Source organism: Heterocephalus glaber, unplaced genomic scaffold (assembly GCF_053883595.1).
Source record: "Heterocephalus glaber isolate CG9 unplaced genomic scaffold, H.glaber_assembly_v1.0 deba00001531, whole genome shotgun sequence".
Lineage (NCBI taxonomy): Eukaryota > Metazoa > Chordata > Mammalia > Rodentia > Bathyergidae > Heterocephalus > Heterocephalus glaber.
The window spans coordinates 19,821,795-19,837,341 of NW_028258329.1; the positions used below are offsets into that span (position 1 = coordinate 19,821,795).

Here is a 15,547-nt window from a genome sequence, read left to right on the forward strand (position 1 = left end):
GCGGAAGGTCCCAAGTTCGATCCCTGGTACCAAAAAAAATTTTTTTTTCCAGTACAGGCCTAAGTGTGGTGGTGAATGCCTATAATCCTAGCACTTGGGAAGCTGAGGCAGGAGGGTCACTGCAAGTTCAAGGCCAGGCTGGAGTACATAGTGAGTTTAAGGTCAGCCTGAACCACACAGTGAGACCCTGTCTCAAAAACTAAAAAAGGGCTATGGATGTAGCTCAGTGGCACAGCACCTGCTTGGCAAGTGCAAGGCCCTGAGTTCAATTCCTGGTACTAAAAAAAAAAAACAAAACTGAACTAAACTTAAAAAAAGAAATCCAGTACAAATAAGACATTAGTCGTTGTGCTGTTTACACTCAATACTCCATCACCTGTTGGATCTAATCATACTAAATTCCTTCCTGCCTTGTGAAAAATTCCCCAAGATCAGCTAAGAAGTTTAGGCTCAATTTGTAGACTTTTTTACATAAATCATATGGCACCAACTGACAGTAAACAGCTGTGACATTATAACTTCACTCAGGGTTGAACATGAGGACTGAGATGAAGGAAAATCCTCCCAATGGGCAGAACTCTGAGCAATATAGTAGTTGTTCATTTTGCCCAAAAGGAGCGATCACCATATGTGTGGATTCACACTGATTCAAAATGATTAACGGAGGGCCGGGGATTTATCTCAGTGGTTTCACCACCTGCTGCATAGGCGCAAGGACCCAAGTTCGATCCCCAGCACCCCCCCACCCTGCCAAAAAATGATTAACAGTTTGACTGGATCGTTAGAGACAAAAGAATATCTCTGCAAAGCTAGAGACAAGGTGTTTGAAAGCCAGGCATGGTGGCACACATCTGTGATCTCAGCATTCAGAAGGCTGAGGCAGGATTGCCATGAGTTCAAGGCCAGTCTGGGCTACATATGTAGGGAGTTCAAGGTCAGCACAAACTACATAATGAGACCCTATTTGGAAAAAAAAGAAGTCTGATGAAGAGGTACGTGGTCAGAGGACTCCAAACAGGTAAAAATGAATGAAGATAATTAGGCTGGGTAGTGTGGCAGTAGAATGGCTGCCTGGCAGCATGAGGCCCTGGGTTTGATCCCTGGCACCAGAAGAAAAAGGAAAAAAATCTGCTTTGGTACATCTACATCATGGCATACAGTGTGCCTACCAAAATGTTTAAATGATAACGAGAAGAGAGTAAAGTACAAAACAATATCTGTACTACTCTGTAAATATAGTATGTGTTTAAAAAAAAAGGCTGGGAGGGCCGGGGATTTAGCTCAGTGGTGCTGCCACCTGCCTCGAAAACACAAGGTCCCGAGTTCCATCCCCAGGTACCAAAAAAAAAAAAAAAAAAAAAAGGCTGGGGATGTAGCTCAGTGGTAGAGCACTTGCCTAGAATGTAGGAGGTCCTAGTTTCTAGTTTTAGGACTGCAAAAAAAGTGAAGATAACTGTGTCCCATATAAATGCTTCTCAAATAATTACCTTAGCAGAGGATCTTAATAATCAGTTGGACAAAATACCATGTTTTAGCTTTTATAAGTTGAATATTAATTTTTTAAAACTAAAGAGAATGCTGAATAGGCTTTTCACACAAATGTCACCTCAATGTGCATCAAAAACTCTCATATTAACCAATGGTTTGCTAGAACCAAACTATGTTTTCCAAGCCAGTTATTAAACACGGTGCTGTTAAAAATCAGTACAAGAGGGCCGGGGATTTAGCTCAGTGGTTTCGCCGCCTGCTGTGCAAGTGCAAGGACCTGAGTTCGATCCCCGGTCCCCCCCCCCCCCCAAAAACGTTAAAAATTAGTACAAGGGCTGGTCATGTGGTACATGCCTGTAATCCCAGCATTTAGGAGGGTGAGGCAGGAGGATGGAAATGAGTTTGAGGCCCTCAGTCTGGGATACACAGTGAGTTTAAGGCCAGCCTCAACTACATAGGGAGTATCTTGTCTCAAGAAACAACAAACAAAACACCCAAAAATTAATACACTGGACCCTTGACTTACGAACTCAATTTGTTTGCCAGGGCTGGTTGTAACTCAAGTTGGTCAATGAAGGCTCAGGGTCTTCTACACAGCCTTCAAATTCCTTCTCCTGTGTACAGGCAGATCTCAGTGTCCTTAGACAGACATTGGTCCAGGATTTCTCAATTAACTTTGAACAGGAAAGGATATGGTAATGTTCCTTCCAGAACTCTTTAAGGGTTAAACCTGCATCTGAGACCATATGGAAGCACAAATGGCCAGCATTCGGGTCGTAACTCAAGACTTTGGTCATAAGTTTAAAATTCCAGTTGTAACCCAAGTTGTCCACATGTCAGGCCAGTCGTAACTCCAGAGTCCACTGTACAAGGGTTTGGGGTGTGGTTCAGTGGAAGAGTACACCAGGACTTAGTATGCTGAGGGAGGAAGATTTCCAGGTCAAGGCCAGCCTGAGATACATATCAAGCTGGAGACTACCCTGGGCTACATATGGAGACCCTGTCTCAAAAAAGAAAAGATTGATGTTTTTAAGACAGTTTATACAACAATTAATTAATACAACAATCACATGACATGTTAAAATGGCCAAATTCCAGAACACTGACAACACCAAATAATTTTTTTGTTTGATTTTGAAACAGGGTTTTGCTACATAGCTCAGGCTAGCACTGAACTCCTGGCACTCCTCTTGCCAGGATTATAGGAGTACACTACCACATCTAGCATTTTTGAGGCAGTCTTGCTATGTAGCCCTGGCTTGCTTCAAATTCACAGTACTCCTGCATAAGGCCTCAAGTCCTGGAGAGACTGCTGCTGGTGGGAATGCAAGTGTATGACTCCAATTACGGTATATGACATTCTGGAAAAGCAAAACTGGAGTCAGTAAACACATCAGTGGCTGCCAAGGTTTGAGGGTGAGAGGGCGATGAAAGGCAATGTGCAGAGGTTTTTAGGCCAGTGAAACTATTCTATATACTATAATGGTGGATACATGTCATTACATTTATCCAAGCCCAGACTCTACATTGTAAAAAGTGAACCTAACATGGGCCGGGGATTTAGTTCAGTGGTGCTGCTGCCTGCTTCACAAGCACAAGGTCCCGAGTTCGACCCCCAGTAACCCCCCCCCGCCCCCCCAAAAGTGAACCTTACATACAGCGATACAGGTTTATCATTTTTAACAAATATGGGCCAGGGATTTAGCTCAGTGGTTCCACCACCTGCCTCGCAAGCGCAAGGTCCCAAGTTTGATCCCTGTACCAAAAAAAAAAATTTTAACAAGTACATTACTCTAGTGGGAGACGCTGATAATGGTGGAAGGTAGGCATGTATCAAGACAGAGTATATGGGAAATTCTGCACTGTTCTTTCAATTTTGCAGCAAACCTAAAACTCTTCTTAAAAAAAAAAGTCTTTAAAAATTAAATAGAGGAAAAAAATCAATTAAAAGGTCAGGTGTGGCGGTAAACACTTGTAATCCCAGCACTTGGGAGTCTGAAGCTGGAGAATTATAAGTTCAAGGCCAGCCTCAACTACATAGCAAGATATCTCAAAGCCTAACAAAACATTCCCCAGTGTGGTGGCGCATCCTTATAATCCCAGCACTTGGGAGGCTGAGGCAGGAAGAAGGATTGCCTCCGGTTCAAGACCAGTATAGGGTACATAGTGAGCTCAAGGATAGCCTGAACTACAGAGCAAGACTCTGTTTCCAAAAAAAAGGCCAAACAAAACAGCAAAGAATAAAATTTAGTACATTTTCTATGGTTCCATTTATATAAGATGCAAACCTCTTTATACTAACAAAAAGCAAATCAGTGGTTGTCTGGGGCTGGGGAAGAAAAGACTACAAAGGGGCAAAGAGGAGCTTGTGGGCGACAGAAATGTTATATATATTGATTTTGACAGGTGCACACAACTGCAAAAACTTAAACAAATAAGGATATAGCTCAGTACAAAGACACTGGGTTCAAACCACTACTACAAAATCAATCAATCTCAGGCCGGGGATTTAGCCCAGTGGTTCCAGCGCCTGCCTTGCAAGTGCAAGGACCCGAGTTCAATCCCTGGTACCAAAAAAAAAAAAAAAAAATCTCAGAAACCAATCAATGTCAAACAAAACAAACATTTGATAAGTGAGTGACATGTAATTAGACATAACTACAAAAGCAACAATTTTTAAGGAATAAAACCCAAATTCTAGTTTCCTTTGTTTGATTAGCTGTCAATATCTACAGTCACCATCAATTCTTTTCCCTAGATATTATGTACAGGTAAAGTCTTTTATAACTCCCTTCCTCCATCCTCATGCCATCCAATCCCTCCCATTCACTTCTAATAATCTCTTTATCTTTCACTAATCCTGAATGTCCTGATGCAATGAATTCTGCACTACAATTATTCTGTCTTAGGGAAACAGAAAGGCAGGACCGCCTCTTCATTTTCTCACCATGTCCCTTTTCCCTTTCCCTATAATTTTGTTATAGTATTTATCACACTGTTCTATAATACTGTAATTAATACTCTTGTTTCTCTTTTAGTCTGGTTAACTCTGTGGGCAGGCAGTATGCTTTGTTTTTTGTTTTTGTTTTTTTTGGTACTGGGGATCCAACTTGGGACCTTGCGCTTGCAAGGCAGGCAATGGAACCACTGAACTAAATCCCCGGCCCAGGAAGTATGCCTTGCACATTTCTGCAGCCTCAGATTCTACCACATAGCAGGTCTGCAAGTATTCCGTCAACTTTCTTTTCATCTTGAATTGTCGAAATGCTAACCAACCCACAAAAATGAGGCTATTCAGAAGGTGGGTGTGCAGTTCACTGGAGTGCATGCTTACCATGAGCATGTGTTCCTAGGTTCAATCCCCAGCATGAATAAATGAAGGTCTTTCTTTCAAGACCCAGCTTAAATGCCAGTTGCTCTTTGAAGCTGTTCTTACTGCCCTCACCGGACTCTCACAATTCAGATATGTCTTAAGTAAGGATGATAAAGAGACAGTTAAGGCCTGAAGGACCATTAAGAGAAGGCTATATATCTACTTCCCCTAAATAGTAATTATAAACAGTGCAAAATACAAGTCTAAGAAAAAATTTTAATACTAACATCAGGATAACTATTGATAGCAAAATACTATAAAAAAAGATTGGCTGCAAGCAAAACTAGACTCCACAGTTACATTTGGTGAAGACAAAAAGTCGCAACCGTTTTTTTGGTATCAGGGGTCGAACTCTGGACCTTGCGCTTGAGAGGCAGGCGCCGGAACCGCTGAGCTAAATCCCCGGCCCGGCAACCGTTTGTAATGACTAAATCGTAACAGGATTCTCAGTATTTTTTGGCACACGACTTAGAGGACAGAGTAAAGTTTAGGGACAAAATCAGAAGGCCTGTGCCACCTACACCGGACAATAAAACCACCGATTTAGAGCGCTAAGTGGACTCAAGGACAAGTAGACTGTTCCGTCTTCGAGAATCGGTTCAGCTCGCGGGGCCCAGCTGGACCGGAAGGGTTGCAACAGAATGAAAGCAGCAGCCCGGCTTCTGTTGGGCCTAGACCCCTCTCCGGGCCCCAGCAGCCGGAAGGGTGGTCAAGCGCTAGGCCTCGTCTGTCCAGGCCCACCGTGAAGAAACGGCGAGTTTGCCGCTTTACAAGGTCCACACAACCAGCACCCTCAATGCCCACTCAGCGAGTGCCCCACGGTTTCCGTGCCGCCTCAGGAGAAAGGGGACGTGAAGATCCTCGCGCTGCACCCAGACAGGCCCCAAACCGGCTGGGGACTAAGCACACCTGGCAGACTGCACGGCCTCAGGCTACAGATTCTTGAGGACAGGGGACTATCCAGGCGTCACACCTGAGAGGTCCTCATGACCGGCCGAGAGGTCCGCCGGGTCCCGCCGCTCTGGCCTTGAAGGCATACTGGGAACGTGGGGACACGGAGAGCGCCAACCTCACCTGCCTCTTGTTCATCCGCCGCACATCGTCCAAAAAGTCTAGAGAGAGCATGGCGGGGCCGGCGAGCGGGACACAGGCAGGAGAAAGAACGCAACACACCACCAAGAGGAATGGGAGGCGGACGGGACTGGCTCTCAGTGGACCAGAACCCGCACCCGCACTTCCGCTTCCGGGGCGGAACCCTCCGCTTTGCCGAGCATGAGCCTTCGGGTCTTCCAGTGGGCCGGCTAAGTGGTGGCACAATCTTGGGGCTCCGGATGTCGCCTTCAGGGAGGAGCCCGACAGAGATGGCTGGCTCTCCACCGAGCGGTTCCTCCCCAAAGCTGCGACCCCGGGTAGACAGGCCCCCGGAAGGCGAACCTTGCGCCAATCGCGCCCCGGGTCTGGGCGGGCCCAGCGGCTCACTGGCTCACTAGGGTACGGCGGAGCTGGGGTGTGACCTGGACGTGGCGCCTGGCGGTTTGTTCTCGGGTCCCGCACGCTGCAGTCCCGCGCTATGCGAAGCTGGCAAAGGAGTTGGTTTCCTTGCGTACTTTGCGCGCTTAGGGTGGATGGTAGGGGCGTCTTTGGAAGCACTGTGTGAACCTCTCTGCAGTTTGTAGTCCGGTTGAAGAGAAAAATGCCCGGTAGGATCGTAAAACAGCCAAAACAACGCTACAGTGCGATGAAGCCCCTAGTGGTTACCTTGGTCAGGAAGACTTTCCCGAACCCTCCCAGCCCACCCCATACTGGACATTTGACTCGGCCTTCACACTAAGCTCGATACCATTTTTAAAAAAAGGCTTTTTTTCCTCCCTGAGATAGGATCTCAGTAAGTTGCCCAAGTTGGACTCAAACTTTGAATTCCTGCTTGGGCCTCCTGAGGTACAGGGATTACGGACAGTTGTCACTACACAGCTGCTTTCTCCATTCTTGACTTTTTTCCGGCAGACCTGGTGGCTCAGGCCTGTAATCCCACCACCCAGGGAAGACAATCTCAAATTGTGAACACAGTCTGACAGTGTAGTGAGACATTTTCTCAACTTTTAATTTTATTTTAATTTGGTTTTTTTGAGATAAAGTCTCGCTATGTAGACCAGACTGGCCTCGAACAAAGCTCAAGGAGGCCAGCCTGGACTACGTGGCAAGACCGTGTCTCAAAAAACGAAAACAAAAAAGATTGGGGATGTAGTTCACTGTGAAGGCCTTGAGTTCAATCCCCAGTACCCCAAAAAAGTAAAAATAAAAAGAGCTAGAGATGTTGCTCAGCAACCTGAGAATGCAACTTGGATAATACGCAAACACATACATGAAAAAGGAAAAAGGAAAAAAAAAAAATCACACCAGCCTGGAGTGTTGGCACAGGCCTGTAATCCCAGGACTCAGGAGGTTGAGGCAGGAGGAACTCCACCAGTTTGAGGCCAGCTTGAATTAGATAGTGAGACCCTGTCTCAAAACCAAAACAGAAAACAAAAAAACCTCCACAACATGGATGAGTTTGAAAGAGTATGTTTAGTGAAAGACACCAGTCTCACAATTGTGTGATTCCATTTATGTGCAATGTCCAGAACAGCCAAACCCATACAGCTGGAAAGCAGGGGCTGCGTGGGGTTGGGACAGTTGGAAGAAGGAGTGACTGCTGATGGGCCTGGGGTTTCTTTTGGAGTGTGCTAGTTGGACAGCTTTATGTATACAAAAAACCAATGAGTTGCACACTTAAACTGGTGAATTGTATGGCATGTGAATTTTATCACAATAAAGCTGTTTTCAGAAACCATTAGTGTCTTGTGCACTATTAAATTCCCACCCTGGCACATATCAGCCACCCAATAAATACTTGTTAAATTTAATTAAAATCATGTAAGTGTTGTGGTTAACTAGATGTGGCCCCAAAAGCCTAATGTGCTCAGAGGTAGGGCTTTTGAAAGGTGATTGAATCGGAGGCCAGTATCGCTAAGTATGGTTGGGAGGCGGGACCTGGGTGGAAGAGGCGGGTCACTGAGGTATGACCCGGAAGGGCATCTTTCGGCTCTTCTCTTTTTGCTTCCTGCTCTCCATAACCTGGGCTGCTTTCTTCCCACGGAACTGGGCAACTTTGGTCTAAAAACGTGAGCCAAAATAAACCTCTCCTCTTTTATGCTATGTGGAGGGGGTATTTAGTGTCCAGGCCACAAGAAAGTGATTAAGACTGTCATCGCAAATGCTGTCCCTAGGCATTCTATACTTACTGAGTTGAAAAGTAAATTCTTTGAGTGGGTTGGGGAGAAGGAGGGAGAGAAAGAAAAAAGGAAGAAAAGAAGAAAAAGGGAGAAAGAAGCATCTGAATGTTTTCTGGTTGCTTTAGGAATAGGAAAGGCAGCACTCTTCTGTCAAGAGCCATCTGCCGACAGCCCTTCTGACACTGTCCTTCTGAAGGGCAGGTTCAAAGCTGGAGGCCCTGGCTAGTTCCCTCCAACCAGAGCTGTTTCCCTGAGCAGCAATGGGCAGGCCAGGAGGGAAGCTGCAACTATCCTTGTCTCAGTGAGAGTAGCCCTGGTGGCCCCGCGGGGATGACCTCGTGTACCCAGGGCGCAGTGCTGACCTGAGCCTGACCCTCGAGGACGGCTTCGCCCGTGCCCGCAGTCCCACGAGCCTGGCTTGCACCCCAAAGCCAACCTTCCTCGGAGCCCTGTGTGCTTTGCCATTGAGCTTCGCCTCCTGCCCAGTCCACGGAGTCTGGGATCCAGACTGGGTCTCCCCGGAACTCGCCCTCTAACGCCTCCCTACTTGCTCCAGCTGTCATGGACGCCTCCCTGAGCAGCTACCCGGGGGAGCTTAAGTCTGTGATGCTGTCACTGCTGCCCCTGGCACCCTTCGCACCGGTCCCTGGGGCTGCAAGGCCCAGGCTGGTCCTCCGATCGAGAGGCCAGCTGGCCCTGGGCCTCCAGGCCCGGAGGGTCCCCCGCCTCCCGCGCTGGGCTCTCCGAGACCTGGAGCCTCCCTTGCACAGCTTGCCAAGAGTCGAGGTGATCGGCCCTGAGCGCTCAGCCAGCTGCTCCAGGTGCCCCTGCCCGTGGTCGGCCTGGGACCCTGCGAGGCTGTGGAGACCCAGAGGAAGGACTGTAGTTGGGGCCAAGCCGGCAAAAGGAACCTGGAAGCACCGCTGTCCTCAGGTCCTTGTGTTCGAGAGAAGAAAGCAGAGCCCCACGCCCAGACCATCTGCTTTCAAGCTGGTGGAGAGCAGAAATGGAGTGATCCACACCTTTGTGCCCAGTCCGGGGCCTCTAGACACACACTTGCCCTTCAGCCTCGCAGGAGCCTTCAATGTCTGCTGCCCAACCTGTTCCATCCCAGGACCGGATCTCCTTACAGTGTCTGCTGCACAGCTGGGAGCAGCGCCCTGCTGCAGTCCTCCTGGGGGTCTCAGGCCCTCCTGCCGTTTCCAGGAGCTGTCCCAGGCCAGCCAACTCCCGCAGCACAGCTCCCTACCCTGAGGAGCCCACTTTGAAGAGACTCAGCTCATTGCCACCTCCTGTACTGACCCCTGCCAGCCCACCCCTGCCTTCTCTTTGAGCCAGGACTTGGCTAGAAAGCTGGCTTGTCCCCCATGGGCCCAAGTGCACTAGCTACTTCAGTATTTTTCATTTGGAGAGTAGGATATTCATTATCATGGTAATAAAAAGCAGTTTGAATTAAAAAAATGAATTCTTAATTTCTCCAAATTAGGAAAGCCTATGGAAAAAGTACATATAAACTCTGTGAGGGTATGGACCTTGTCTTGGGTCCATATATGTGCCAGATATGTAGCAGATACTCCATAAATATTTGTTCAATGTTGAAGCCAGGCATGGTGGGGCACACCTGTAATCTCAGTGCTTGGGAGGCTGAGGCAGGAGGATCCAGAGTTCAAGGCCAGTCTGGGCTACATAATGAATTCAAAGTTAGCCTGAATTACTACATAGCAAGACCCTTTCTCAAAAAACAAAGCAAAGCAAAAAAGTCGAATGTGTTCTACCTTACTTTTTGCATTGCTGAGACAAAATTCCCAATACCAGTTAAAGGAGGAAAGGTTTATTGTAGCTCACAGTTTGTAGAGGTTTCAGTCCATGTACGGCTGGCTCCAAGTCAGGGCGGCACATGACAGAGGAGTATTATAGGGGAGAAACAGCTAATGGTATGGCAGAGTAGGCAGGAGGCAGCAAGCAGCAAGCCTGCCTTCCCTTTCTTCCTTTATATTCCATCCAGACTGTAAACCTATTGATTAGTGCCACACACACCCAGCATGGGGCTTCCATTATCCATCCCCTTAATCCCAGCATCACACCCTTAATCTACATTCACACGTCCTAACCCAGCCATCTTTGAAAGTCCCCACTTAAGACCACATGGGGCTTTGGGGGACTTCTAGATATAAGCCACAACATGTTCTAATCTAAATTCTGGCCTGTAGAGTCCTGGGGACCTTCAGGTATGGAGGAAGTCAGTTTAGTTAGGGAACTTTATGAATAAAAAGGATATCGGGGGACAGAAAACATTTGAAATATGAGTTAAATTCATTTGACATATGAGGAAAGTTGGCTGATGAAAAGGATATATTGAGTGAGGGGACTTGCAGGAATAAAAGGTGCAGTGACAAAAAAAACTGGAAAAAATATTTGAACGATGATTCAATTTGATTTTCCAACCTCATGCATACCTTAAGCGACCTCTGGTCTGCTGTGCAGGTCCTTTTTGGCTACTCAGGAGACCTGAGCAAGCCTAAGATGTCACTCATTGGACACGCTAAAGTCACACCCATGGTCATACCCATGCTCCTATGACCCACTTCATGATGGTTATTTTTTTTTTTAAGTTTATTGGTACATTTTAGGTATACAATATGATGACATTCATCATTGGGAATTTGTACCTTTACATGGTATATCTTGGTTCTTATTTTTTTCCCATTCTGCTGCCCTTCAACCCTTCCACCCCTCCCTATTTACAAAAACTTTGTTTCCATTTTTCCTTTTCTCATGTTTTTTCCTTTCCCTTCTTTCCTTTCCCCTACTCCTCCCACTTCCTCTTCCCCTTTAGACCTTTTCTTCCTGGTTTTTTTTTTTTTTTTTGTACCAGGGATCGAACTCTGGTCCTTGCGCTTGCGAGGCAAGCGATGGAACCACTGACCTAAATCCCTGGCCCTTTTCTTCCTGTTTCACATTATATTATACATTTTGATCCTTATTTACACTTTCAGTTTCTCACACCAGAGAAACTATTCAGTATTTACATGTGTGTCCTGTTTATTTCACTTAACAGTATGGCCTCAATATGCATCCATTTAGCTATAAAGGACTCTAGTTTCTCATTCTTTATGGCTGAATAGTACTCCATTTTATAAAAAAAAAACCCCACATCTTCTTTATCCAGTCTCCAGTTGATGAACAATTGGGCTGTTTCCAAGTTTTAGCTATTACAAACTGTACCACTATAAACATAGGTGTGTATATGTTGCTGTGGTATGATTCTTTTAATTCTTTTGGAAAAATACCCAGGAAAGGAATAGGTGGGTCAAATGGGACCTCTAATGCTAGTTTTTTTGAGGTAACATGATGGTTACTTCTGATTTGTTCCACTGTGTTTTTGAAAGTATAAAAATAATACATGAGTATACTCTCATTGTAAAAGATTAAAACAAGATAAGCAGGCTGGGTGTGCTGGGGTGCACCCATAATCCCAGCTTCTCAGAAGGCTGAGGCGGGAGGAGTTTGAGTTCCAGGCTAGCCTAGACTACTTATTGAGTTCAAAGTCACCCTGAAATACATAGCAAGATGTCTCAAAAAACAAAAACAAGCCAGATATGGTAATGCACACCTGTGATCCCAGCACTCTGGGAGGCTGAGACTGGGGATGTAATTCAGGATGAAGGCCCTGGGTTAGATCCTAGTACTGCAAAACAAAAACAAAAAAGTGGAAGTAACCCAAATGTCCACCAATAGACGAGTGAATAAAAATGTAGAATATACATACAATGGAATATTATTTAGACTTTGAAAGGAAGGAAATTCTGATACATTCTAACGTGAATGAAACTTGAGGACATTTTACTCTGTGAAATAAGCCAGACACAAAAAGACAAATGCTATGTTTCATTTAGGTGAGATATCTAAAGTAGTCAAATTGAAAGAAAGTAGAATGGTGATTGCCAGGGGATGAGGGAGTGGTAGAGGGGGATTTGTTTAATGGACATAGAGTTATGAAAAACTTCTGGAGTTTGGTTGTGCAACAGTGTGAATATACTTAATCTTACTGAGACGTGTGTGCATAAACCTATTACTCAGCATAGAAATCAGAATGTGAATGTTCTTCTAGGGATGGTGGTGCACACCTGTAATCCCAGCACTCAGGAGGCTGAGGCAAAAGGATGGCATTGAGTTGGAGGGCAGCTTAAAGAAAAAAAGAATGTAAATGTTCCCTTTATTCTTCAGCTCTTTCCCCTCTCTACTAATCACTGTTGTTAAGCTTTCTCTTGTAGTGCTTTTTCTCTGTACCTAAACTTTACATCCATTTTATTTTTATATAAATGGGATCACATTGAACTTGTGATTTTCCTGCCTTAGCCTCACCTGTGGCTGGAATTACAGGCATGTCCCACTTCGAACATAGTACTTTTAAACTCATAAAAAGAAAGCCAATTGTGGTGGTGCACGTCAGTAATTCCAGCACATAGGAGGCTGAGGCAGGAGGATCGCTGTGAGTCTGAGGCTAACCTGGGCTACATAGTGAGTTAAAGGCCAGCCTGAACTACATAGAGATATCTCAAAAAAACAATATAAATAAATAAATAAATAAAATTGTACTTGTCATGGTCAAAATAGTGATGCATCTTTTTTTTGGTACTAGGGATCGAACTCAGGACCTTGAGCTTTCGAGGCAGGCTGTGGAACCACTGAGCTAAAAATCCCTGGCCTGATACATCATATTTTTGCCAAGAGGGAAACCAGTGACAATATTAATGATAAATATGTTCAGTAAGAAAGCCAAATAATCTTTTGGCAAAATTCCTTTTCCAAAAAATATTGTTTTTCTAGGGATGTAGCTCAGAGGCACAGCACCTGCTTGGCAAGTGCAAGGTCCTGCGTTCGAGCCCTGGTACCAAAAAAGAAAAAGAATTGTTTCTTGGTTTCCCTTTCCTTTTTTTTTTTTTCAGTACCAGGGATCGATCTCAGGGCCTTGTACTTGCTATGCAGGTGCAGTGCCACTGAGCTACATCCCCGGCCCATGTTTTGTTTTTTGAGACTGGTTCTTGCTGTTTATTCCAGGTTGGCCTTGAACTCACTATGTAGCCCAAGTTGGCCTGGAACTCATGGTGATCTTCCTGGCTGAGCCTCCCAAGTGCTGGGATCACAGGTGTGCGCCACCACTCCTGGCTCAAAATATACTGTTGAAAACAACAACAAAAAGATCCTATTGGACCCTGCATAGGAGGGACATGCGGAGTGGGTGAACACATTGTCCAGGGTTGTCCAGAACTGCTGGAGAGAGTCCCCCGCCTTTGAGTTAGGGACCACTATGCTGGCATAGTGGGGGACAGACAGAGACAAAAACCCAAGTGCTGTGAACCCTAGTCCTTTGTGGCATGGCACGTTTCAACACATCCTTCATGACAGCCAGAAAAAACACAGAGCCAGAATGTTCACAAGAAACTGGAAATTGCTGCCAGGGGAAAAAACTAAGCCCTCTAACTTTACTTGGTCTTAGTCAACTTAAAAATCACTCATTTCGAGGCCACGCAGCCAGGCAGCACATGATTAGTCTCCCACTAGCTTTGCTGTAAATAACACCTCTGAAGTGTGGGTTTCGATAACAGAAACAGAGTTTCTTCCCAGGTACTTGAAGGCTACTGCTGCTGAAAACCCTGAGCCTTCCCGTGGGCCCACAGGAATCCGATGGATGACTAAACTGGGGGACTTGCTTCATATTGTCTATGTCCTCGTAGCTATCTCCACCCTTGGGTTAGATTCTCAGCTCTGTAGACATGTTGGTCCTTTAAGAAATATTTTGCTGGGCATGGTGGCACACACCTGTCATCCCAGCACTCTGGAAGCTGAGGCAGGAGGATTGCTGTGAATTCAAGGTCAGTCTGAACTACAAAGAGAGACCCTGTCTCAAAAAAAGAAAAGAAAAAGGAAATGTTTCATCCAAGACTAAAATGCAGGGTTAACTTGGCCGATGGCCTGCTGGAACTGGTCTGTTTTCTTTTTCTCTCCCCTTTTCTGCCCCCACCCTGAACTTCTAAGAAGTTGCAGCAGCCCAAGTCCCAGAAGCCCTTGCGCTCCATCACAGAACCCAGCCCCACAAGGCCAGCGTGTTTGTGCAGAACCACGCCACCAGCTACAGGAAAATTTGAGAGCCTCCAGGACAAGTTGACCGTGACCACTCAGTGATCCAAGTCCGTCAAAGAAGAGACAAATTTGGAACCGTGCCTGTGGCCATTGGGAATTACACACTGGAGCCCATCGCAGTTAATAAAAACCCGCTGCTCTCTATTTTGTGTCGGCAGCTTGGTTGCTGTCTGGAACCATTGCTGACTGTTCACAGCTTTGGCTGTGTGAGCGCAAGTGCTCAAAACATTTGCTCAGCCTCACTCCTGCTGTCTCTGGGTCAAAAGATCCTGCAGTAGAGGATCGATCCCATCACCTCCCTCGTTTTCATGGATCTTCTGAATTAGTTGCGTGTTTCAATATAACAAATTACTCCCAACATTTAGCAACTTAAAACAATGAACATTATATCAACTCCTGTCAGATGGAAATTTGGAGCCAGCGTAGCTGGGTGGTTCTAGCTCAGGGTCTCTCAAGAAGTTGTGGTCAGAGCCAGTGTGGGGACAAAGGCCTGGAATCTCAACTCTCTGGGAGGGTGAAGTAGGAAGATTGCAAGCTCAAGCTCAGCCTGGGAAATTTAGCGATTTAAGGAGACCCCATTTCAAAATTAAAAATTTAAAAAGGGGGCCAGGGATTTAGCTCAGTGGTTCCATTGCCTGCCTCACAAGCGCAAGGTCCTGAGTTCAATCCCTGGTTCCAAAAATAAATAAATAAATAAAAAGGGCTGGGTATATGCAAAGGCCTTGGTTTCAATTCTCTGTACTACAAATAAACAAATAAAAACCCAAAAAATCTCCAAGTAAACAAAAACCTAGAGTGGTCAACTTGGCCTAAATTGTCCAGAACTTTCCCAGTCTTTGCATTGAAAAGTTCACATTCCAGGAAGCTCATCAGTGCCAGGTAACCTAGGAACGTTGGTTACCCTATCAAGACAAAAGTCACAGCTTTTAAAGCTGTGTGCAGTGATGGACACCTATAATCCCAGCACTCTGGGAGGCTGAGGCAGGAGGATATCTGCCAGTTTGATGCCAGCCTGGGCTACATAGTGAGTTCAAGGCCAGCTTGGAATAAATAGTGAGAACCTGTCTCAAAAAACTAAAGGAAAAAAAGAGTCAAAGCCTTTAGCACCTGATTGTGACCTAGGCATAGTGGCATATGCCTGTAGTGTCTACTTGGGAGACTGAAGCAGGAGGACAGAGAACCCATCTGGACAAAACAAGATGAAAAAGTCTAATACTGGAGGTAGCATATCCTCATTTCTTTCACATTCTTTCCTTAGGGTTGAGTCAGT

At 45.7% G+C, this 15,547-nt stretch overlaps 1 protein-coding gene across 4 annotated transcripts in view; it reads right to left on the bottom strand.

Moving 5' to 3' along the window:
- Sec11a (SEC11 homolog A, signal peptidase complex subunit) overlaps positions 1-6,257 on the bottom strand; it is a 38,343-nt gene extending 32,086 nt beyond the window's left edge. For 2 of the 4 annotated variants that reach the window (XM_004852829.3, XM_021264862.2), the window contains exon 1: positions 5,936-6,257. In XM_004852829.3, coding sequence (XP_004852886.1) covers positions 5,936-5,986 — 51 coding nt within the window. In that variant the 5' untranslated portion in view covers positions 5,987-6,257. Of the gene's footprint in view, positions 1-2,014; positions 2,466-5,935 lie in introns of those variants that run through there. The other 2 variants (XM_087188450.1, XM_087188449.1) reach the window with 2 other exon arrangements.
- Positions 6,258-15,547: the final 9,290 nt, after the last annotated feature.